This window comes from Trichosurus vulpecula, chromosome 8 (genome assembly GCF_011100635.1).
Source record: "Trichosurus vulpecula isolate mTriVul1 chromosome 8, mTriVul1.pri, whole genome shotgun sequence".
Lineage (NCBI taxonomy): Eukaryota > Metazoa > Chordata > Mammalia > Diprotodontia > Phalangeridae > Trichosurus > Trichosurus vulpecula.
The window spans coordinates 213,183,596-213,209,700 of record NC_050580.1 but is presented as its reverse complement, the minus strand read 5'-3'; the positions used below and the strand labels follow the sequence as shown (position 1 = coordinate 213,209,700).

The window sequence follows — 26,105 nt, the reverse complement described above, 5'->3', positions numbered from 1 at the left end:
TCCCTTTCCTCACATTAACAGGGAAAAAAATCCTTTAATACATATGCATAGTCAATCAAAACAACTTCTAATACTGGCCATGACTAAAAACATACATCTCCTTCTGCATCTTAAGTCCATCATACTGTCAAAAGATAAGTAGCATTCTTCCCCCTCAGGCCTCTGGAATCCTGATTGTTCAGAGTTCCTAAAAGATCTTTCAAAGTTGTTTGTTTTTAGAATGTTGTTATTGTTTATATTTCTTTCTTGGTTCTGCTCACTGCATAATGTATCAATTCACACAAGTATTCCCTAGTATTTCTGAAACCATCCTTTCTGTCATTTCTTACCACACAACAATACTCCATTACATTGATATGCCATAATTCATCCAGCCATTCCCCAATGAATGAACATTCCTTCAGTTTATAGCTCTTTGACAGCAGAGAGTACTGCTATAAATATTTTTGTACATATGCGTCATTTTCCTCTTCCTTGGATCTCTTTAGAGTACAGACTTAGAACTGGTAACAACTAGTCAAAGAATATGCAGAGTGTAGTAACTCTTTCAGGCATAATTTCCAGAATCAATAGACAGATTAATGAACAACTGGAAACAAATTAGGTGATCAACTTACTGGAGAATGGCTAAACAAGTTATTGAAATAGTACAATGCCGTAAGAAAGATTACAAAGAAGAATTCAGAGTCATACAGATCTATGAGCTCACCAGGGGGAATGTTTCTCGCTGCAGATCACAACCCATCCATATCTAATTGTCCAATGCAACTCTAGTTTCTATTCTCCCTAAAGTTCAATACAAAAGGTTTGTTAAACGTGATGGGGGTTTTAATATTACAAAGACACCAATGGAGCAAGTAGGCAGTCCATCAGTTATCACTTATGCTTGTCACATCACTAGCTCAAACTGTTTATAATTCCTTGTTTATAATGTGCTGCCACCTGTTCACACCCACCAGCAGCCTCTCTGTTACCCTCTGCGTATTTATTCCTCAATTTTAATTATCTAGAAACTATATAAAAGACTTGGAAATATTCATACTACCTCATTTGTATTCATATTTACTGCTTTTAGGATAATAAGAGATAATGTTTGTAATGTTTTGTAACCATAAAGCTCTAGGCCAAAAAAAAAAGAACTAAGAAAAGCATGGGGCATAAGAACTGATGCAAAATTCAGCTATCCTGGAAAGTAATTTGGAATTATATCCCAAAAATCACTAAATTGTTCATACTTTTTGACCCAGTGACACAACCAATACACCTCTTTTTCAAAGAAATGAAAGAGAAAAAAATGCCTATATGTATAAAAATATTTATAACTGTTCTTTTTGTAGTGGTCTAGAAACTAAGGGGGTACCCATCCACTGAAGAATGGCTGAACAAATTATGATACATTAATGTCATGGAATATTCTTGTACCATAAGAAATGAAGAGATGGACTGAGAAAAACCTGAGATGACAAGCATGACTCAATCAATAAACATTTATTAAGCACCTACTGTGTGCAAGGCACTGTGCTAAGCACTTGGAATAAAAAAAGGGGCAAAACACAGTCCCTGCCTTCAAGGAGCTTACAATCTAATCAAACTGAGGCAGAAAAAAGTGAGCAGAATCAAAAGAACAATTCATATAATAACAGTATTGTAAAGACAAACAATTTTGAAAGTCTTAAAAGACCTCTGATCAATTCTATGATTATCCATGATTCCAAGGAACTAAAAATAAAGAATGCTACCCTACTTCCAGACAGAAAGGTGATAGACTCAAGATGCAAAATGAGGCCTATGTTGTTGGCTATGGCCAATGTAGAGATCTGGTTTCCCTGTTACAAAGTTTTTGTTTTTGTTTTCTTTTTCCAATGGAGAGGAAGAATGAAAGAAAATAAATACCTGTTCATTGAAAAAAGTAAAATAAAAGTTACTTTTTTGAAAAAGTGAAGTAAGCTAAACAAGGAAAAGAATATGTACAATGCCTTGGAAAGAATAACAAAATGACTCAGTATGGAATTATGACCAACGATGACTCCAGAAAAAAGTTGAGAAAATACAACTCTCTTGCTCTGCTGTATAAATAGGAAACTATGGACGCAGGTTCTTGCATATTCCACCAGACCCAAGTATGTTGGTTGGTTTTTTCCTTGTCTTTTTTAATCTTTCTTATAAGAGATGTTATAAGATGTTATAAGAGATATTTTTTTTTATTTTAATGTAACACCAGCCAAATTGTTTGGTGTCATTATAAATCTAATTTTTTTTAAATAAAAATAATCTAAGTCACCTAATCTAAAGTTAAGGTGAGAATTATAACTACTACAATAATGATTCCCATGTTAGTGTCCAATATAGAACAGAATTATGGCATAGGTACTCAGGACTATACATTTGGAGCTAGAAGGAATCTTGGAGGTCATCTAGCTTCTTTCACTCTGCAGACAAAGAATCTGAGGCCCAGAGAGGTTCAGTGACTTAGGCAAAGTCACAAAAAAAATAAAACATAAAGATAGTTTTTAAACCCTTATCCTCAAAGCTACCACTCTTTCTAATGAACCATGCTGCATCTCAATTCACAAGCAACAATAAAAACATTTATGATTACAATTCATAAAAATCTGGTTCCAGCAATACAGAAGTATTACTACAAGTATTTACTTGTACTTTTACACATTATCCTCTTTCTTTGATATCGTTAGAGTATAGGCCTAGTAGTTGTATCATTGGGTCAAATAGTATGAACAATTCAGTGACTGTTAGGACATAGTTCCAACTTGTATTATGGTAAGTAAATACTTGTAGTAATAAAAGAGATATTGAGTTATTTTTCACTGGAGCTAATCAAACAGGAAGCCAGCTGGATATCTACATGTCAAGGATGTTATGGAAAGGTTTCATGCTTCAGGTAGAGGTAGGCTAATGACCTCTAAGATACCTTTTAATGACATTTCAGATTTTATAATTATATTAGGCCTCCTATTTCGCTTTTCACAATGTGTTTTTCCTTCCACTGGCACAGAGGTCAAATCACTCACATCTTCTTGTTTACGTCCTGTCATATACCCTCCAAATAAAAGCTACTCAATTAGCTAAAGGCAATACTGTTTCTTTGGAGATTATAATATTTTATGATTTACCATAGTACAACATCACTGAAAGAACACTTATGTTTAAAAGATGGCTCTTTGTGCCACTGAAAACACCTGTCAAATTTCCTAACTAGGGGTGGGGTATCTGCAGCCTCGAGGTCACATGTGGCCCTCTAGGTCTTCAAGTGCAGCCCTTTGACTGACTCCAAACTTCACAGAACAAATCCCCTTAATAAAAGGATTTGTTCTGTAAAACTTGCACTCGGTCAAAAGTCCGTAGGGTCCCCACCCTGGTCCAAACTATTTTCTTCTTCCAATCTAGGTTTAGCTGAGCCTATTTCATGGTGTACCCATATAGCACCTGTCCAAGATGTATACTGACAGAATGATTCAACTGGCAATCCACCTAATTGTTCATCATATTACAGTCAATGGATATTTTTATTTTGTTTTCTCTTGTGTGGATTATTAGGCCAAATAATGAGTGGTGGTTATGCATCTTATTGAAAAGTCCGACAGGATTACAAAGCTTAATGCAAGCAGTACAATTTGTCATCCATACATAGAAAGCATTAGAGAATCATATAAATAAATAGAAGGAATCCTTCTATTTGGACTCTGGGCAAAATCCACAGAGCTTCGCAATAGTTAAGCATACCTTTCTGTTTTGTTTCTTACTTGTGAATGAAAATCATATGACTGCTGAACAGAAAGTTCTCTTTTAATATCTTAAGGTATTAAGGAATCTCGTGATCTGAACAAATACGGATACTGATGAAAAAGTGCCTTTGTGGCTTCATTTTGCTCTACCAAAAAAAACTTTTTGTAATGAACACAAAAAAGATTTAGAATTCTCTAACCTTTCATTAAAGCATGTGAATATGAAGAAGTGATATGCTTAAAAACTAACCTGTTTATCTATTTTACTATTATATTCTCATCAAGTATGCCCTCAATGCACGAACAGATAGATCATTTTTCTTTTTTTTTTCTATTTCTTAAATTGTGAATTTAAACATCACATAAAATAGGCATTTGCACCTACACAATAGAACAGAAAATGAAGGTTACGCATGTAACTGTGAATGTATATCAGGTACAGTTTGCTTTTCTTTCTTAAGTTAAAAAACTACTTCAACCCATAGCTTTCAAAGCTGTCCCACGTGTGCTTCTTTCTGGCCTTCCTTCTACTCTGTTCTCTGCATTTTTAAAAGATATCTCAATGATTCTTTTTTTTTCTCTTTCTTCCCTTCTCTCTTTCTCTTTGGCTACTCTATCACTATCTCTCCTCGCTCTACCTATCCACAATGCCAAACTGGGGGTGGAGGGGTGTGGGGAAGACAATGTAATACATAAGCATAATAAAGCAAAACAAATTCCCACATTGGCTATATTAAAAAGTAGGTCTTATTTTGCATCTTGAATCAATAACATCTCTGTCAATATGTAGATAGCATATTTAGTCACTGGTACTCTGCAATTTTACTTAGTCATTGCATTGATCAGAGTTTTCAAGTCTTTCAAACTAGTCTTTCTTTATAATATTATTGTATAAATCATGCTCCTGGTTCAGCTCATTTTATTCTGTATCAGTTCATACAAATCTTCTGAGGTTTCTTTGGAACACTTCATCATATCTAACAGCACAATAATATTCCATTACACTAATATACAGTAATTTATTTAGTCATCCCTCCATGGGAATCCTCTTAATTTCCAGCTCTTTGTTGTAAAAGAAAAAAAAAGCTGATAAAAATAATTTTAGTGCTTGTTAAGTTTACAGTATATTTCAAAAAAAAAAATAAACTAAGAAGTAAAAGGAAGAGTTCTCTACACATAGGGGGCAGCCAGATGGAAAATGGTACATCATGCGCAGGGAACAAGTTGGCCAGTGTATCTACAAAGTAAAAGTTCAAGGAAAGGAGTAAGAAAACAAGAAAGATAGGAGGGGACCAGGAAGGATGTGCTAGAAAATATTTAACAACCAGCTGTCTGAGAAAATAAAAGTGCACACAACACACCTTTAAGTTTAATCTACATTATTAACATTTTCTCCAACTCTTTCTTAAGTCAAAGCAAACAATAGCACCATAAATCAAGTCCTGATTTGCAGCATTTGAGAATTTCTAAGTTGTAAATGCCACACTGAAAATTTAACAATTCACTCCCTTGTGCTGGTATAAGCTAGCTTCTACACACTCCCTGGGTCCAGGTTATGAAGAGCTTTTAAATGCCAGACAGAAGACTTGATATTTGCTCACAGAAGTGACAGGGAGCTATCCAAGTTTACTGAATAGGTGGGGAGAGATAGTCAGATCTGTACTTTAAGAAAATCACTGTGGCTGCTGAATGGAGGACATATAAGACTTGGGAAGGTCTTAAGGCAGAGAGATGAGGAAAAAAGCTAACACAATAGTTAAGGCAAGAAGAAATGGGGTCCTGAACTAGGGTTGTGGCTATATGAGTAGAGAGAAGTTGTGAAGATAGAAACAAGATTTGGCAACATATTATATGTCAAGTGAGAAAAAGTGAAGAATTAAAGATGGCACTGAAGTTGCATGCCTGGCTTACTGTGAAGATGATGGTGCCTTCAACAGTAATACAGAAACTTGAAAGAGGAAAAGACTGGGTGTGGAGGAAAAGATAATGAATTCTGTTTTGGGCATTTGAAGTTTGAGATACCTACAAGAAACCCAGTTCAAGATGTACAAAAGTCATTTGGTAATGAGGACCTGGAGCTCAGGAGAGAAGGCTGAATATTCAGACACAGGAAACATTTGCATACATGTCATTGAATTTGGGGGATCTGACAATATCACCAAATCAGAAAGCAGAGAGTACAAAGAGAAAAAGACCCACGAGAGAGCCTTCAAGAATATCCACAGTTAGTGAAATTGGGACCTGGATGAGGACCCAGCAAAGGGCACTGAAAAGGAATAATCAAACAGTTAAGGGGAGAACCAAGAGAGAGAAGTTCAATTTCTAAGAAAAGCTAGCAAGAACAGTATTCAAGAAGAAAGGGTAGTTGAGAGGATGAAATTAGGCAGAGGACAAAAAGGACGGGAACTAAGAAAAAGTCAATAAAATTTTCCAGTACCATGACTCATAGTTCATCCGGTAAACTTTCTTATCATTTACCTTTACCAACAATGATTTTTATTAACAAATTTGTGTTTATACATGAAATATGTGATTCACTCAGTCGGGGAGGGGCTGAACAAGCTGGGGTATATGAATATAACGGAATACTGTTGCGCTATAAGAAATGATGAGCAGGCAGACTTCGAGAAAACCTGGAAAAACTTATATGAATTGATGCTGAGTGAAGTGAGCAGAACCAAGAGAATACTGTACACCGTAACAGCCACATTCTACAATGACTAACTTTGATAGACTCAGCTCCTCTCAGTGCAAGGATCTAAGACAACTACAAAAGACTCATGATGGAAAATGCTGTCTGCATCCAGAAAAAGAACTGCGGAGTCCGAATGCAGACTGAAGAACATTATTTGCTCCCTCTCTCTCTCTTTTTTTTTGTTTCTTCTTTCTCCTGGTTTCTCCCATTGGTTCTAATTCCTCTTTATAACATGACTAATGTGAAAATAGATTTAATGTGAATATATATGAAGAGCCTATATCAAATTACATGTCATCTTGGGGTGGGAGAGGGGAGAGATGGGGAGAAAATTTGGAACCCAAAGTCTTATGAAAGTGAATACTGAAATCTAAAAATAAATAAATAAGTTTAAAAAAAAAGAAATATGTGATTCACCTCTTTCTTCCTTCGGCCAAGACCACAAAAGACATCATCAATGTGCCGCACAGTCTTTTCAGCTATTCGAAACTCTTCATGAGAAGGAAACGATTTAGGCTTCAGAGCAGCAACACCACTGGAAGGAAAAAAAATGCCTTCTAAAATACAATCCCTTCCACCGTAACAAAAATGTATGAAATATAGACCGCATGTATATAATGATGTGCATACTACATCATTACCCCTTGATATGTTATTAACAAAATATACTAGATTAGTAAACATAAATATGCAATCTAGTAATAAATTATAAATCATTTTAAAAGAGAACATCATGGTTTTTCCATTTGGTGTTGACATTGATTCTTTCGTGCAGTATAAATACATACAGAAATACACTCATCTTAATTATGTATGCATATCTCAAATAATTTAAATGCACTTAGTGTCACTAGAGTCAAGGATATACTGTAACATCTAGTCCTTTACTCGCTTCAGTGTAAAGCATCAGAATTCTAGGCCATTAACTGTTTTCTCCCTTCTGTTGTGATCCTAAAGCTCCCACTCAATTTTTTCTCATAAAAGGCACAGACAAGATAAAATGCTGACATTTTAGTTCTTTGAAGAAATTAAATAAGTAGTAAGTTTCAACATATCTACATGAGAATATGAAATAAGATGCATATTCTAATGCAACAAAGATTCAGTTATACTAATAACCAAAAAATCTAAAATACACAATAATCATACATTAGAAAGTATTTTTAAATTTTAAAATGTCTATTTTAAAATTACCTTGAAAAGTATTTTCTTTATTAGTAAATGCAAATCAACAATGTTTATTGGTCCACTAAAATGAATCCAACTAAAATATGTTCTACCTATAAGGCACCTGCTATCTTGAAACAAAAACATAACACAAACATCTCAAAGGCTTTAATGTGATAAGAGCAAGAGACCTTTCAGATTCAAGCATATGAAAATGTGTTTTTTCACATGAAAATGACTGGCAAGAATTTTAAAACAGATGTATATTGGTGTGTCTTAAAAATAAATATGAATATTATCAACATAATTTAATTTTTTAATTAGTGAAAAAGACTTGGGCTTCAAAGAAAATACTGAGAACTTCAAGCTCTAATATGGATTTCAGATTTTAGCATGAGGAAGTTAATTCACAATAGCATAAAGATTATGCTTAGAAATAATTCATTTGTTAAAGAAGTAAAAACTTTCTACCAACTATCTGAAATGTATAGAATAAATGTGCCTGACCAAAGATGAAAGAAAACTCAAAGAGCAAAAAAGAAAGTATTTTAATAAAATGACTAATGCTACCATTTCACTTTTTAAAATCTAATTTTCAATCATATATTTTCCCTTATATGTTAAAGATTTTCCTTTTTTTCCACTGCTGAAAAAATATACCCCATATTTGACAAAGTCCACACTGAAGTCCTAAGCTATAGTGTGTAGTAGGTTTTTTAAGGTGACAGCATTAGGGAGAAAGCTCTGCCAAAGTAATAAGCTAAAAAGACTTCAAGTATGAACCCAGCAATAAACTGCAAAAACTATTTCTTTTTATTTTTACTATATTTTTATGATACTTTCTAAACATTTATAAACATTTATAAACTTTATAAACATAAAATACAAAGCCATTTATAATTATAATTTCTTATGACAGCAGGAAAATATACGAAGCTTTAAAAAAAAACTGCATTCCCTAGAACCCTGCTGTTCTACAAAATGCAAACATAACTCCTGGGAGAAAATTTCAATACTGGAGACATTTTCACAGTATCAAAAAAAATTTTCCTATATTCAGAGAGTTTCCCAACAGGAAAACTATTTGTTTCTTCTATTTTGCTTAAAATTTACAAAGCTTCCTTTATTGCCAGGACATTCCATACCTTTGGACACTGTTCTGCATCCAAATTAAGGTTGGAAAACCCTAGCCTAGGATAATCTACTTTTTTTTTTTGAGGACATAAACCATACGAGTTACAGATAAATTTATTATATGAGGACAGGAAAAGTTGGCCCTTATCCTTGCCCAGGTCAATCCTTTTACTTGTGCTCTAGAATCCTTCCCATCCTGCCTCTTCCAGGTTTTTGCTCTTTCAATCACCCTATCTCCTTTCTGTGATCTTCAACTTCTTTATCCGTTGGTTCCTTCTCTTTGGTATACAAAAATTTCCAAAGATCACTCATCCATTAGAAAAAAAACTTTCATTTGACCTTGAAATTTCCCTTAAGGTGTCATCATTTAACAGTCAATCTCCTAGATAAGTTTGTTGACTCCACTCACTCATCTCCTATTTACTAGTCAAATCTTATCACTCAACTAAAGTTAATCACAAAGACCAGTAATAAATAATAAATGTCCTTTTCTCAGTTCTCCTCCTTTTTCTCTGAAACATCTTACAATTTTTCTGCCTCCCTCAAAGTTTCTCCCCAGTAAGTAAGATTGTTGACCCCTTTTAAGTTGCTTTCCTTTGGAAAAGGGATCAAAGAACCTGTGCTAGGAGCCCTCCTGTGTGCTGGTGTTATTGGTCTTACACTCCCACAGCAGCTACAAGTAACATCATTGTTACACCTATCTGCATACATATTATTTACCCCAGAAGAATGTAACCTGAGAATAGAGCCTGTTTTCATTTCTAACTCTGTATCCCCAGAATCTGGTACAGTGTTTGATCCATTGTAGGTGCATAATAAATGTTTGTTAAAACAAATTCAACAGATAAGACAACAAATAAGTAGGACTTATAGAAAAGCCCTGGGCTGGGATTCAGGGGCAGATAGGAGTTCTAATATCCCATGCTCTGCTAGTAGTTAGTAGCCTATGATCTTAGGTTAAGTCCCTTGACCACACAAGGACTCAGTTTCCTCATGTACAAAATGAAGAGGTTAGAACAGCAATCACCTCCAGCTCTCAATTTATTGATCTAAACATAATGATCTAAAACCTAACATAATAAGCTATAGAAATCTAATTTCTCAAAATTTAGAAAGATGTTTATGTCTCAACTTTCTATTTTTTCCCTTTTTGATAAACAGATAATAAATCTTTTACTTCATTCCCTCTTTTTTTTACCTGTCTTTCAGAGGATCCTGTTTCATTCTTGATGTGGCTAGTGAAATTCCTTCTGAAGATTCACTCTCTTTTACATGTATATCCTGACTATTTAAGATCTGTTCCAATAATCTTCCACTTCCTGAGAAGCAAAAATAGTTTCAAATACTATTATTAATTTTTTAGAAATTATTAAGATCTAAAATCTGGCCTAAGTTTACATAACTAAAAATATAATTAAAATACAAAATCAACTAAATTTATTTTATAGTAACACTAAACAAAAATAGCAAGAAAATTAACATTTTTACAGAATATACTTGTGTACAGAATTCTATCTAAGGGAAAAATATTATAAAACAAGGACTATATTAAATTAAAATGATTTGCTTTCAAAATCCAGCAAGATTTGGGTATTATAAAATACCTAGTCCAAGGCAGATTTAACTCTCTCTTCATTACATTTGTTAGTTAAATGATCTCATCTGATATTCCTCTTCCTAAAACCATAATTATCTTAATATTTAGGAGTATCTTTTTATAACATAAATTATAAGTTCTAGATGTACCCAAACTATAAATAAATTAAAAGTCCTTCCAACAATGTAATACTTTTAAATTATAGAATTATTTTTCAGTGTGTATTAATCACATATATTTCCACTAGCTTGGAAAAACATGCTCCATCTATATCTACCTAAACTAGTAATCAGCAAAACAGATTAAGAAAAACATCATTATTCATGCTTATTAACCACAAAATTCAACAATGTTTTAAAATCATACCGCGCAAGAAATGTTTCCAATTTAATGAAGTATAGTAAAGATGAATGTAAAATCCTACTCTCAGGTTAAAAAAAAAATTAACAGCAAAAGTACAAAATGAGGGGAAATGGCTAGACAACATCATGTGACAAAACCTAAAGGGTGTTTGTGGACTACAATACGACTTGGATTCTCAAAAATATTTTTGTCAAATTAATAGAAGAATAACATCCACAGTAAGGCAGATGACAGTCTCAACATACTTTGTACTATCAGAGCACATATAATGAATTATGTTGAATTCTAATGTTTTTATTAGAGACAATCTCAAAGTTTTGTGAAATATTCCTTTTCACTGCAGATGTTTAGAGTTGTAAAGAATAACATCAATTCTACAAATGCAATCATAGGGAAATATTTCAAATTCTAAGGAATTACCAGACTAACATATTTCTTAGATGATGCCTATAACTGTAATCCTTATATGGTTTTGTTATAGTTATAATGATAGGACTCCAATATGGAACTCCATTTACGCTAAACGGTACTAATGCCCATAAAACACATAGGCAGTTTTTTTTTCCCTTTTTTTCTTTTAATTTTCCATTCTTCCGACCTATTTAACCCTGTGTCAAGCAGTTAACGCTCACAGCTTCTCTCCCAACTTCTGGTCCCAATAAAAAACTCCCCCTACCCAAGCCTGGTTTTAATAAGTGACCCCACGAATTTCTCCACCACATTTGGGTCTAACTGCCTTAATACCTATCATGGATGATAGCAATTCAAACGTCAAATAAATCAACAAATTATGACAATAATTTCTAAGTGTTCATTTACACCCACACATACAATAAGTTTTACCATAAAAGCATATTTATAAAGTTCTTTATGGCAAAGGCCTATTTGGGTCTACATCTATCTATACAGCCAGCCACTTTTATATAAAGGTCTAATCCCAAGTCTATAACACACAGTATTAACACAGTAACTAACTATTTTACTGCATGCTAATAGCTTAATTAAAAAAAAAAACCCAGATTTGCCCAAGGTCACACAGCTAGTAAGTATGCCTTAACGCCTATCCATACAACTCAAATAGAATCTTTTAGATCTCTGTATATTCAAGTAGTCTTAGTTCCTCTTAGAACCTCTTAGTTGGAATTAAATAAGGCAATCAATAAACATTTATTAAGCACCTACTACATGTCAGGCACTGTGCTAAGAACTAGGGATACAAAGAGGCAAAAGATAGTCTCTGCCCTTAAGGAGCTCACAATCTAATGGGGGAGACAACAAACAAATATATATATATACAAACAAATATCTATAAACAAGCTACAATCGGGATAAATGAGATATAATTAACAAAGGGAAGGCACTAGAATCAAGAGGGGTTGGGAAAGGCACTCATGAGTCACTGAACAAAGGATGTTCATTCTGCTTCAACACAGCACGGACACATCAAAGTTACAAGATCATTCAGCTTCTCTGGCCTTAGCCCCACTCTAGAAACAAGACTGGTCAATCAATGTGTTATCAGAGTACGGCAACTCAGGCACTCAACAAGTCTGAGAAGGCAGCAACTACATGAGACTGGGACTTTTTATGCTCCCAGACCAGAAGGCTCCATCAGGGAAGCTGGGACCAATAAGATCGAAAGGAGCAGGAAACTTCATCAGGGAAGTCAAGGAAGTTGCATCAGGAAAATGCTAATCCTATTGCAGTATGGTGTTGCAATATGTGTTGAAAGACAAATATGTTCATGTGATCAAGGAAGCAATTTCAAAATTGGAGCCATGGAGCAAAATGCCTCCCATCGATATTAAATCAATAGTAATCAGAAAAGGCTACTAACAGAACAGAAATTTATAAAGATGAATGCAGAAATACAAGTAGGAACAATTATAGGGGATTTTTTAGCAGATAGCTGAGATGCAACCAGTGTTTACAACTAACTTTCAATGACAAAGAAATAAAAGAAAAACAAAGGCAAATTGTTACAAGTCTATTACCTTTGCAAGATAATATCTGCAAATTTTCCTTTTCTTCCCCAGGCTTTGTACTCTTGGAGATTTTATCATCTTTAGAAACAGGTACAGGAGCAAATCTTCGGGGTGCTGGGGTCTCAAGTGGAGATTTTTGATTGTCAAATCCCAAATCTTCAACTTGCCTTAAATATGCTTAAATGCAGAAGGAAAAGTGATCTTAGCAGTAAAATACATTTGCATTTTTAAGTTGTCTTTGTTTAAATATTTTTACAATGTATTCAAAATTTAAGTATGCAACTATTAAAACAAAAAGCAAAGCTGGAAGGATCAATGAGGCAGCATGAAACAGTGAAAAGAACACTGCATTTGGAGTCAGAAGAACAAGATTCAAATTCCAACACTATTGCTTATCACTTGTTTTGACTCTGAGCAAGTCACTTAAAGCCTCCAGGCATTTGTTTCTTCATCTGTATAAAGACTGGGTTATTGGTAGTATTAATAATAGTGATATTGATGATAATAATAGCTAGCAATTATATAGTACTTTAAGGTTCACAAACCACTTTGCAGATATTTGATCTTCATAACAACCCAATGAAATAGGTTCTATTATCTTCATTTTACAGATAAGGAAACTGAGGGCTAAGTGATTTGTCCAGGTTAACATATGTTTTAAGTGTCTGACACAGGATTAGAACTCAGGACTTCCTGAACACTGATAAGCTGGAAAGTATACAGTGGAAGGCAATTGGGATAATGAAGATTCTTTAGATCATGCCATACAAGAAGTGCCTGAAGGAACCAGGGATGTTTAGGCCATAGAAGAGAAAACTCAGGGGGACTTGATAGTGGTCTTTATGTATCTGAAAGACAGTAACTTGGAAACAAGCTAGACTTGTTCCACTTGGTCCTAGAGGCTCTAACTAGGAATAATAAAAGGAAGATGAAAAAGGCAAAAACAAATTCAGGATTTGTATACGACAAAATTTCCCAAGCATTAGAATTATCCAAAGTGGAACAGACTTTGAGGAAGCCTCAAGAAAAAGTGTTTTCCCCTTCCCTAGAGCTCCTCAAGCCAAAGCTGGATAGCCACTGATTAAGTACATTCTAGAGGGGATTCCTTTTTAAGTTTGAAAGGACTAGATGGCTTTTGAGGTACTTTCCAATTCTGAGACTATGTAATTCTGTTCACAAAATCCTTCTTGTTCTCCTTTTCTATTTTCATCAAGAATACCCCTGAAATGTATGTAGATAACTCTCAAAGATTTTAAAGAGAAACGAAAGGAGGCACATACCACATCAGTAGTTACTCCTGTATTCTCAATTGCCTTTTTGTGATTTTTCTAAATCCTTTGGCATCTTCTCCTGTTTAAATGTCCTGCGAACTGAGTTTTTGCTTTATTCTTATAATTTTTTTCAATTAACAAAAATCTATTTTCTTTCCCCTACTTCCCTCTGCCTCAATGAAAAAGAAACAAAACCCTCATAACAAATACACGTAACTTCAGCCAAATACAATCCTATGTTGGCTATGTCCAGAAAACACATATCTCATCTGCACCCTAAGTCCAGCACCTCTCTGCGAGGAGATGGGTAGCTTCAGAACTCTTGAATCACGGTCGATTACTTTATATTGATAGAGTTCTTAAGTCTTTCAAAACTGTCTTCACAATATTGTTGTATCATTGTTCTCCTCCTTCCCCTCTAACCTGGATTTCTTCTATGTAAACCTATTCTGGCCCAGTTATTCTAGTTTTCTATCTTCTTTTGCATTAGTGCCTTCATCATATCTTCATTTAGCATATTAGGGATTGTCATGCTGAGAGTCCAAAAGGAAGGTCCAACTGTCATATGTGACGATATATAGGCATAAAGCTACCGAGTAAGCAATCGGCAAACCTTTGGCATATTTTATTGCTTAAACTCATTCCTTTTACCTTCTAGTTTCATTTAGCCTAAAAATGCCAATATCAAGGTAGTTACAGTAGTTTGTCAGGTCACTGTGGGGGACTGGCCAAAGATCAAATCTTTAAAGTACCCAAAGTTAAGTTAATGATTATAAATAGTCTAAAAACTGAGGTTCCTGGCATCAATTTCTGCTATTCTACCAATATCACTGCAGGAGCAGAAGGAAGACACACAGGAATGAGGGCCATTTTAAATTTTTTTCTGTTATATGGGCTGTTATAGCCAAAGACTTCATCAGCCAAACTACTGGTGAAGAGCTTTCTCTGGACTGCTCTTTAAACAGCAAACTGAGTCTATCACAGAGACAGATTTCTGAAGTCCTTCTGGTAGCATAAGGCCAGGGGTTTTGTGAGGCTCAAGTCAAACAATGGATGTCTACAAAGCACTCTGCAAGGCTTAAAGCGCTATCTAAACGTCTGTTATTGTTGTTGTTGTGACCGTACAGCACAAGGGTCAAATTCCCCCATGGTCTGAGACAGATTAAAATGTAACTAGGAAATGTTTTAACAAAACAAATAAAAATACAGTGAAACACAATGTTAATTTGTGGTTTTCTAAGTCAAAAGGCTTCCTGTTGGCAGGGATTCATTTCTGATCTAATTCTGACCCTAGACTCACCAGGCCTCCAGTCTGGTGGTAACTTCATTCCCTGAGCTTTCTCCTACTGCTGAGCTCAAACAGTTTTTATAGAGCAGTACAGGGGAGTGCTGGCAAATACTTAATAGCCTGGACTTTGCGGGGAGCATCATGGGGGTGGGGCAGAGAGAAAAGAGAAAGTATATACATACATTTTTAAATTTAATCTATATTACTGACAATTTCTTAAGTCTAGACAATCAACAAAAAAATATATACCAAGCCCTGATTTGTAGCACTTGCCAATTTCTGTTATGACTGACTCCAGCACCCCTGGGTAGAGACTTTCTGAGTTTAAGCTCCACTGGTACAGACTTTGAAAATCCAGGCTCACCTTTCACGATGAGGCATCAAAGAGGAAATTTATGGAGCCATAAGTAATGTTATTGACAAGGATGGACAGATTGTTGCAAAAGGTAAAAGTACCTACAAAAGGTAAAAAGACCTAGAGTAAAGTGTCTAGCTCACTGCACAGATCGCGTGGAAGATTTCTGTGAGGGCATGCACACATATCGCAAAGGGTGAGAAGGTACATATAATTTGTGATGGGCATTAATAGTAGCAATACCTATAATCAGCTTATAAGATTCACTGAAGTATCAGTTTTAATCGCACAAACTGGGACTTACACACTTAGAGTAAAATTGCTTCATTCTTTGTACCTCTATCTCCAAAATATAACATAGGGCCTGACAATAAATATTTGTTAATGCACACAAAAGGTAAGAAAACTAATTTTGTGAAACATCGAAAAATTAACGTAGGCTAATTAACCCAATACTGTAGTCACCTGCTACTTGTTTGTATAGAAAAATAGGACAAGAAAGCAAGAAAAAAAAGCAAGAACACTAATTTAATAAAAATGAGATTCATCAAGGTTGAGAACTGAATCGATATCAGACATGACTCACTGAATTTAACACTATTTACCTTGACTAGGAAGCTCTGTGTGTCTGCGATGTGAAGAATGGTTACTGCTAACAGGACGCTGAAGTTCTGATTTTACAAATGATTTTTCTACTGGATTGGAAGGTGGCCCATTGACAGGCTGGAATCTGCCAGTGTTGAATGCAGAGGTAATTAAATGGTTCTAGAAGACAAAATTGTTTTATGACTTTTTAAAAATGCATTTTGGCAGGGCTGGAGTCTGGGGGAGGTCTGTTTTAAGACTACAGACACTTTCCAAGTTACAATCAGACAAAACCATCTAGAAAGTACATTCCTCAAAAAACAGTTAAGCAAAAAATATTTAATAGTCTGATGTCAAACACTTCCCAATTACATTTCAATCTATTAGCATCGGACCATAAATTGGAGACCTGCTATGGCTGACCCTGACCTAGAATGAGGACTGGTAACTGCCCCAAGTGTCCTCATCTACAATATGGCACCACTTTAGGAGACTCCTCCGTTGCTTATTATCTTCTCTGGCTGTCTTTGTCTTTGCTTTGCTTTGCTTTTACCTGTACTAAGCTGCTCTTCTAGCACTGCCCAAGCTAATCCTCTGTTAACACCAAAGTTTGAGTTATCTATAGTGGTGTAGTGATGAAAAGTCCCCTAGAAGGATCTTTGCTACCAAGAGGTGGGATCTTCTGAAGCAACATTTAATCCACACAGGCTGAGGTTTTTTTTCCTCAAATTTACTTGGTCCAAGCCACTGACATAGCTACCTGACTACCCAAACACAAATGTGCAGCACAGGAGTTAGTTCATTTCTCAGGCATGACACATGCCACCATGACAAAAGTGGAGGTATGGATGCTTTGCCCAACTAAACTAATACCAAATCCCTGCTGGATATCCTTTCCATGATATTGTCAATATTTTCTTGTTGGATGTGAGATGGTTTAAGTGTTCCATTTCATTCTGATCTTAACCTGTACCACCACAGCAAAACTGATACCAATCTGACCCAGAACAATCTGTATGCCTTAAGAGTATACAGAAAACTACTATATACCATAACTTTAATAAGGACCCTGTTAGTACTATGATACGATTTTAAAGTTAGAAAAAAATTTCTAAACACTGTCATTTAATAGTGCCAGCTGCTGGGCATAGCCTTGTTAGAAATGGGAGAGTTAGCTCAGATTCTGAAGGTCAGAAAGGCAAATGTAGGCTAGGCCAGAATTATAACCAAAAGATTCCCTGTATTTGGTATTCTCTATATCTAGGATCTAGAGTAGCATATAGACAAACATACAATCAATTAATCAACAAATGAACTTATTACCTGTCTTCTGTGCCAAATACTCTGCTAAGCAATGGATACAGGAAGACAAAAGTGAAGTCCCTGCCCTTAAGGAGATAATATGTACACACATTAATATATACAAAATAAAAACAAGGTAGTTTGGAGAGGGAAGGCACTAGGAGTTGAAGGCATTGGAAAAAGCTTCATGTAAAAATTAGGGAAGCAAAGATAGCACATGGGTTCCTCACTACCAATCTGAAGGGTTTAGTGTTCAGGTATCACCAAACACAGGGAAATGATGGAAAAGTAAGCTGAGATTCCTGCTACTAAACCAGTATGCCAATTCTGAGTCTCCCCTGCTTGCCAGGACACCCACTTTTCTCCCCTGGTTCTCTTCCTACCATGTATTTATTTCTATTTATTCATATTATGTTTACTCTATACACTTATCTATGTATTTGTAAGTAAGTTCCTTGAGAGTAAGAATTGTTTCATTCTTTGTATTTGTAGCACCCAATGCAATACCTGGCACATAACAGGCACTTAATAAATGCTTGCTGACTGGCTGATTTCTAACTCATTCTTCTCAATATTCATTTGTTCTTTTCTTCCTCATGATCTACCTCTGCCTCCTTGGTATGGTTATTACCCAAGGTTTTAACCTCTTCTGGGTTTATAACCTCTCCCTTAGAGATCCCATCAGTTTCCAGGAGGTTAAGTATCATTTGTATTGACTCAGATGTTACCTAAATCCTCGCCTAGTGTTTCTCTTGAATCTTCAGGCACAAATCATCATTTGCCTCCTGAATATTCCACAACTATCTCAAATGCAACAAGTTTAAAAACAGAACTTCTTTTCCCCTAAACAACTTCCCTATTTCTGTTGCTGGCATCATCACTTGTTATCTCAGACTCGTCTCTGACTCTTCCTTCTGCAATACTATCTCCTGTTATTTGTAAACTTCTGTCGACTCTACTATCACATCATCTCACATCCCTTCCTTTTTTCCACTCTCATGAACATGTGAGTACCTGGTTCAGGCATTCACTACCTCACACCTAGATTATAATAATAGTTTCACTGGTCTCCCTGCTTGCAGCTTCTGGCCTTTTCATTCGCCTTCCACAGAGATGCCAAAATAGTCTTCCGGACACATAGCTCTGACCATTTAAATGTATGAAATACAAATTCTCCAGGTTGGCATTTGCCACCCTACACAATCTGGCTCCCACCTGAATTATTTTATACTATTTCCCTTCATGTACTCTACATTCCAGTCAAATTCATTAGTAGATTTTCTGGAACTTGACACTCCATTTCCCACCCCAACATTGGCCCAGAGCAAAGTGCAAGCCTGGGATGCACGCTATACTCATCTTCATTTCTCAAAATCCTTGTCTTCCAGAAAAGCTCAGCTTAGGTGCCACCTCTTTTGTGAGGCCTTCCCTGGTGCTGCCAGGTATTAGTGTTTTCTCTCTTCTCAATTTGCTTTTTACTATACTTACCTGTGTCCATTTTGCATCCCCCTTCCTCCACCAGCATTCCCTTCTCCCCCTCAAAAAAGTAACCTCCTTAAGACCAGGGACTGCTTTGTTTTTGTCTATATCCTCAGCACACAGCAGAACGGCTATACTTAGTAAGTACTTAACAAATACTTCTGGAATTAATTTAATCTTGTTAGGTACTCATTTAAAAAATACTTAATATCATCATAACCCTTATAAGAAAGGCAAAACAACCTGCAACTACTTGAAAAAAAAACATGTCAAGGTCTAACAAGAAATCAATGAAAATTCAAAAGAGATTATCTCAGATTGTTTAGATATTAATTGTTTGTAAATTAATAGATATTAACCAGGAATTTAAACTGGTTGTATATAATGCTTCATTAAAGATTTTAATAATGGCTATTTATCAGTTTAAGATAATAAGGTAATAAGAAATACAGCAATATGACCTAGTTTGAATGAAGATACCTGAATATCTAATTGTTGTTGTTGTATTTTTTCCAGATGCCTAAGGTGTTGCCCTATAAACACATCAAGCTGCTTCTCATGGTCTTGGCAACAAGATCTCTCAGGTTGAATTTTAATGCTTTTCTGCTGCTCTGCAACACGCTGCAACTGTTTATCTGCCTCCTGGAGTTTACTGAGTAATTCCGATACAGAATTAACTTTTGCTTCCAAATCACTCTGTACCTAAAACAAGAAAAATATAGCAATATGAGATTTTCTTGTATTAATATTACCAGCTCACCATTTCTCAACAACACATCAAGTACAGATATTGCATATGTTTTACATATATTTTGCATATATTGAATCACATCTCTCCCTGCATAGAACTGAAATTCTTAGGAGGGCAAGAGTTGTAGCCAGAACAGAGTAGGTATTATCAACCAATAAGTATTTATTAAGCAGCCACTATGTGGCATGCACTGCTCTACACTACTCAAAATGGGCTTACACTCTAAAGTTAGAGACAAGTATATATAAATTACATACAGTATAAAGTATATAGCTGATGAATACAAACATATAGAAAGGTGTAAACTACAAGGTAGCTTGGGAGGGAGGGAGAAAATGCAGAAAGTCCTCTTACAGAACATGGCAGCTGAGTTGTTAACTTCAAGGAAGAGAAGATGGAGATAAGAAGGGAGGGTATGACAGCCACTACAAAGGCTCATCCTCTTCTTCCTAACCGTACCACTAGGGTTCTGGTCCTCATCATCATCACTCACCCAAACCATCACTAGGCTCCTATTTGGTCCGCCACCTCAAGTCTGGCCATTCCAATTCATCCATGCTCTGCAGAACTGCCAAAGTGATATCCACAAAACTCCTGAGGATCCCTACTCTCTCTAATATCAAAAGAAAGCACTGTTTGGTATTGAAAGCTTGCCATCACTTGGCCCCTCCCTACCTTTCCATTTTTCTTACACATTACTCCCTTCTCTTCACACACGAGGTTCCATCTCCCATCTCAGTGTTTTGCACTGGCTATCCTCCAATCTCTAAAAAGGAAACAAGCCTTTATTAAGCTCTTACTGTATGCCAGGCACTATGCCAAGTGCTTTACAAATATTTCAAATGAATGTATTCCTGGTATGAACTGCTAGTGTCACAGCGGATAGAGTTAGGAAGCCCCGAGTTCAAATCAAACTTCAGACATTTACTGGCTATGTAACCCTGGACAAGTCACTTAACTACTGCCTGTCTCAGTTTCCTTAACTGTAAAATGGGGATAACAGTACCTGCCACAGAAGGTTGGTGCGAAGATTAAATGAGATAATATTCACAAAGCGCAGTGCCTGGCACATAGCAGATGCTGAATGAATGCTGAATTTATTCCCTTCTCCTTTGTTCCTAACTTCTATCTCTTAGGATCCCTAGGTTGCTTTAAAATTTAGCTCAAGTACGAAATCCTATAGTCAGTCAACAATCATTTATCAGCTACTTCCTATGTGCTAGGCACAGTGATAAGCACAGGGAATACAAACAAAGAAAGACAAGAACACAGACAACATTCAAACAAATATGTACCAACAAGATATACACAGTGTAAATGGAGGTTACCCTGAAGGAAGGCTTTTCTAGGATTTGGGGGGGTTGCGGGGAAGGGGGCTATTAAGGATCAGAAAAGGCAAAAGATGGTACTTGAGCCAAGAAGGAAGCTAGGAAGACTAAGAGGTGGAGATGAAGGCACAGAGCATTCTAGATTTGGGAGATGATGGCCACAGCTATGGCACAGAGGTGGAGATAAAGTGTCATGTGTGAGGAATAGCAAGTGGGCCAATGTCACCAGATCACAGAGGATGTTGAGGGGAATAAAGGGTAAAAAAACTACAGGCAGAAAAGGCCTGGACTACAAAGGCAAAGAGAAGATCAGATTCCAAATTGAGGCTGGAGGAAAGATGAAGCTCATACAGTAAGACCTGTCATTTAGGAAGATCATTTTGGAAAGTGAGATTAGGACAGACTGGAATGAAGAGAGACTTCGGGCAAGGACAGCAACAATCACACTAGTGCAGGTTTAAGGCAACGAAGGCCCAAATCAGGTTAATGACTGTGTGAGCAGAAAGAAGGGGATGTATGTAAGAGATGTTGTGAAGGAAGAAAGGTGTTATAAAGAGAGAAAAAGAGTTAAACATTTATGGTTGAAAAAAATGACCAAATAACAATTATGGCTTATTTTCAATTCGAGTGGAACTTAAGGGAAAAATTTCCCTTACTATGTGCTAAGCACTGCACTAGGCACTAAGAATACAAATACACAAAAAAGTTGTCTTTACCCTCACTCAGCTGGGGGAAATAATATGTATATAGATCAAGTTGACATAAACATGTACAGGGGCAGTTAGGTGGCGCAGTGAGTAGAGCACCAGGGCGGGAGTCAGGAGGACCTGAATTCAAATGTGGCCTCAGACACTTGACACACTTACTAGCTGTGTGACCTTGGGCAAGTCACTTAACCCCAACTGCCCTGTCTTCCCCCCTGAAAAAAAAATTTTTTAAAAGAATATAAACTTCTACAAAGAAAGGTAGGAGAAGCATTAATACCTACAAGGATCAAGAATGGCTTCATGCTGGAGTTAGCACTTAAGCTGAGCATGATTCCAGGAAGTGAAGAAAGGAAGTAGAGAAAGAAAACATCAATCAATTTCATAAATGAATATGACAAAAATGTTAAATAAAATTTTAGCAAAGAGAATACCTGTTCATTATGACCAATCTGGATTTATAACAGGGATATAAGAATCAGGAAAACAACTGGTTAATCATATAAACAAAAACCACATCATTTTGTCAAAATTACATAGAAAACACTTTCAACAAAGTAAGCACTTATTTTTGTTGCAACCCCTAAAAAGAATAGCACAGGAGGGCCCTTCTTTGATGATCGAAAGTATATATCTAAAACCAATTTGCAACAAAAAAACACTAGGTTTCTCAGTAAGTAAAGGAGTAAAGCAAGTGCATTCTTCCCACTTTTCTGCCATTACATAGTACTAGAAATGATAGTTAGAAAAATAAGATATCAAGAAACCAAAGACATAAACACCAGCACAGACAAAGATGGTATCTAAGACACGTTTCCTGATCTTTCTAACTGCAGAGAAAAAGTGAAGATGTGTTGTCTTCCTTGATAGAACATAAGCTTCTCGAAGGCATAGATTATTTCCATTTTCTCTTTGTATTTGAGCTTAAATGCTTGTTGACTGACTGACTGACTTAAAGAATACTTCGAAAAGGTCAAACTAATAAAAATTCTACTAATTTAAGACCATACAACAAGGAAGAGGAAGCATAATACCAGAAAGAAAACAGTCATAAACAAAACAAACTTCCTGATCCTAAAGGGGGAAAAAAAAGAAAAACAAAGAACTAAAATCTAAGAGGATGCCTATCAATTGAGGAATGGTGGTATACTGATATAATGAAATATTACTGTGCAATAAAAAATTGTGAAAGATGATTTCAAAAACTCTTAAGTTGTATGAATGGATGCAGAGTAAGTTAACAGAAATAAGAGAATAATTTATACCTGAATAACAATGTAAGAACAAACAACTTTGAAAAACTTTGGACAAACACAATGGGCAACCATGTCTCCAAAAGACCTAAATCTTAAATCTTATCTACCTCTTGACAGAAAAGTGTTGAATTCAAGGCACAGAGACATACATTTTTGGACTTGAGGCACTATGTAGATTTGCTTTTTTGTTGTTTTTTTTTTAACTATGCTTATGTGTTAAAAGGGTTTTTTCTTCCTTTCTTTGTTTCTAATTGGCGGCAAGGAAAAAGAAAGGAGAGGGCACATTAGCAATATGAATGTAAAAATAAAGAAGAAAAAGTTCATGAAACATTTTTAAAATTCAGAGAAAAGATGGAATTTCAGAAGGAAGCACATAAAAGGCAGGACAGTTTTGAAATTAACTAGTAGAATTTATTACACACTTTTTAAAAAAGTGAATAATATGAAATGAAAACTCATAGTTTCATAATACTTTTTTGAGTTCTGCTGCATATATGTAAGTGTTCATTTTCGTGGTGTTTAAGTTCAGAATAAAACTAAGTTTTTAAAAATCAGAGAATAAATAAAAATATTTAAAGTTAGCTAAGAAGCAAAAAGCAAATGGCAAATGAAGAATGACTGCATTTGATTTCACCCTCACCATGATGAGGTAGGTAGTAATCCATACCACCACCGGAAAGCAAGAAATAGCAAACAGGCACCTCTTTTCTCCAGAGTAACAAGAAATCTTCAAGGCCCTCTCTAGATCAGAAGTATGACACAGCCACCTGTTGTATAAGCTTTTAGAAATACGCTTTAAATTTATAGTAATTATAAATCTGTGGGAGGGGATTGCTGGAGAAGCCTACTTTTATCAGTGGAGCTGCTGTTGCGATGGCAGCAGCCGTTGCTGCAGCGACAGTTGAAGCAGAATCAATTCCACTGGGTGACGATTTCACCTCCACAGGAATAGGGTCTTTTACTGTAGATGCATCTTCTAAAAGCTGTACTTTCACTTCTTTAAAAGTAGGCGAGTGTTGGACTCTATAAATAAAACAACCCCCAAAAAGTTAAATGAGAAAAATCAAGAATCTTTCAATAAACATATTTAATTTTTTTAATTAATCTGCCTGTTTACCCCTTTGGGCATCATTTCCAAAGTTATTCAATCAACAATTTCTTATTAAAATAAGAACCCACTGTGTGTAGGACACAATTTCTAGACACTGTAAAAAGATACGAAAGAAAGAGAAAGCATTCTTTTTTGTCCTCAAGGAACTTACCATCTGAGGAGACAGGACTTTCATACATAAGAGATTTAAAGTTATAAAGGAATACATATAAACAACTACAGATTCACATAACTAGTTAAGTGGCATTTGAGTGCTAAATAATTGAGATTTTTTTCCCCCTTAAGGGGGAAGATTTATCAAATAAAGACTTAACAAAGACTTACCAAATAAAACAACTTTCATGTTCAAAAGCTACCTGTTGATAAAATTTAACCCCTCTCCCCAAAAGCTCCTAAACACAGCAGGTATTTCTTACCATGCTCAGGCGTCTCTTGATGTTTTTCTTGGCATTTGCCACGCCTCCTTCATCCCTCTCCACAGAGACATCCATATTTAACCCAAGTTTTCTCCTTTCCATGAAGGTTTCTAAGTAATCTGCTCTAAGATGTTACAGCTTTCTCAGAGGAGGGTGGGAAACCCTGACCCCTAGGCAATCTGACTTAATACAGCTGAACTAACTAGAGCTCAAACCATTGCTCAAAAGCTCTGATTCTCCAAAAGGACCTAGTGCCACCCTATCTGGGTACCCCAGTTCTGACCTTATCTCATCATAATCCTTTACCATTCCAATTTTCCTTATACCCCTAATCCTGTTCTTTGTCTCAACATGATCTCCAGTTGCACCACCCCTGCACTGGCTAGAACCTCCTCCTCTACCTACCTCAATCCTTTGGTGAATCAATTCAACTCTACACTAGCCTCCACACTCCAACTCCTCACCCCTATCCTATCATCTATCATGCCTTGCCAAACCCTAACCTTGGATTATTTCCACCATGTACTTCCTTCACACACATCAACTTTCTGCTGAGCAGAGTTGGAGAAAATCACAAAACTGCGCTGACTGGGTCCATCACAAATTTATGCTTACATAATATCACCTAGGCCATCACTCTAGGAAGACATCCTCAAACAATATGTTATCCCATTCATCATAGTGGTTGTTTCAAACATTCTTATCTCTCCTCAAGATTTTCATGGCATTCCTGACCTCCATGCTGCCAGCTGAGCACTTCTGCTCATCCTCACACCTGAGGCAGTTTCACTAGAGCTCTCTTTTCTCCCTTCCTCCTCACTTCACCTCAGTCAAACATCCTCCCTTATTATCTCTTCCTTCATCCCTTTCTCACCTCAAAGGAGGCCCTTCTCCTCACAATTATCTTCTCTAGCAGACTGCCTCTTCCATTGTCCCTCTTCTCTCTCTAATCGTCAATCTCTACCTACTGGCTCATTCCCTACTACCTACAAATATGCCCATGTTACCTCCATCCTTTAAAACAATCCTCAACTGATGCAACCATATCTGTTTAGCTCCCATCCTATAACCCTCCTCCTTTTCTTGGTTAAATTCCTTGAAAAGGTTACAATAGGCCACTACATTTCCTCTCTGACTTGCTTCAAAAACTACAGCAATCTGGCTTTCAATTTCATCCCTCAACAGAAACTGCTCTCTCCAAATTTACCACTGATCTTTTAATTGCCAAATCTGAGGAGCTTTTCTCAATCTTCATTGTTCCTGACCTCTGCAACATGACTAATGATTCCCCTCTCCTCCTGAATACTCTCTTCTCTAAGGTTTTTATGACACTGCTCATTCACATGTTCCTCCTAACTACTCCAAATGATTCTCCTTTAATGGATCTTCATCCAGACCCTACCAACAAATTGTCCCCACAAATGTCTATTCTGAGCCCTCTTCTTTTTGTAGTCCATAATACTTCATTTGGTGATCTCATCAGATCCCACTGGTTCAATTATCATCTCTATGAAAATGACTCCCATATTTCCATATGCAGCCCAAATCTCTTTCCTCAGCTCTAGACCAGATCTG

General features: G+C 36.1%; 1 protein-coding gene across 2 annotated transcripts in view; it reads right to left on the bottom strand.

The window, feature by feature from the left end:
* The window catches only part of KIAA0586 (KIAA0586 ortholog), a 137,563-nt gene that overhangs the window by 97,340 nt on the left and 14,118 nt on the right, over positions 1–26,105 (bottom strand). For both annotated transcript variants that reach the window (XM_036734401.1, XM_036734402.1), the window contains exons 6-11: positions 23,852–24,026; positions 19,445–19,666; positions 16,204–16,363; positions 12,694–12,861; positions 9,938–10,058; positions 6,856–6,973 (exon numbers count right to left, since the gene is read on the bottom strand). In XM_036734401.1, coding sequence (XP_036590296.1) covers positions 6,856–6,973; positions 9,938–10,058; positions 12,694–12,861; positions 16,204–16,363; positions 19,445–19,666; positions 23,852–24,026 — 964 coding nt within the window. The remainder of the gene's footprint in view (positions 1–6,855; positions 6,974–9,937; positions 10,059–12,693; positions 12,862–16,203; positions 16,364–19,444; positions 19,667–23,851; positions 24,027–26,105) is intronic.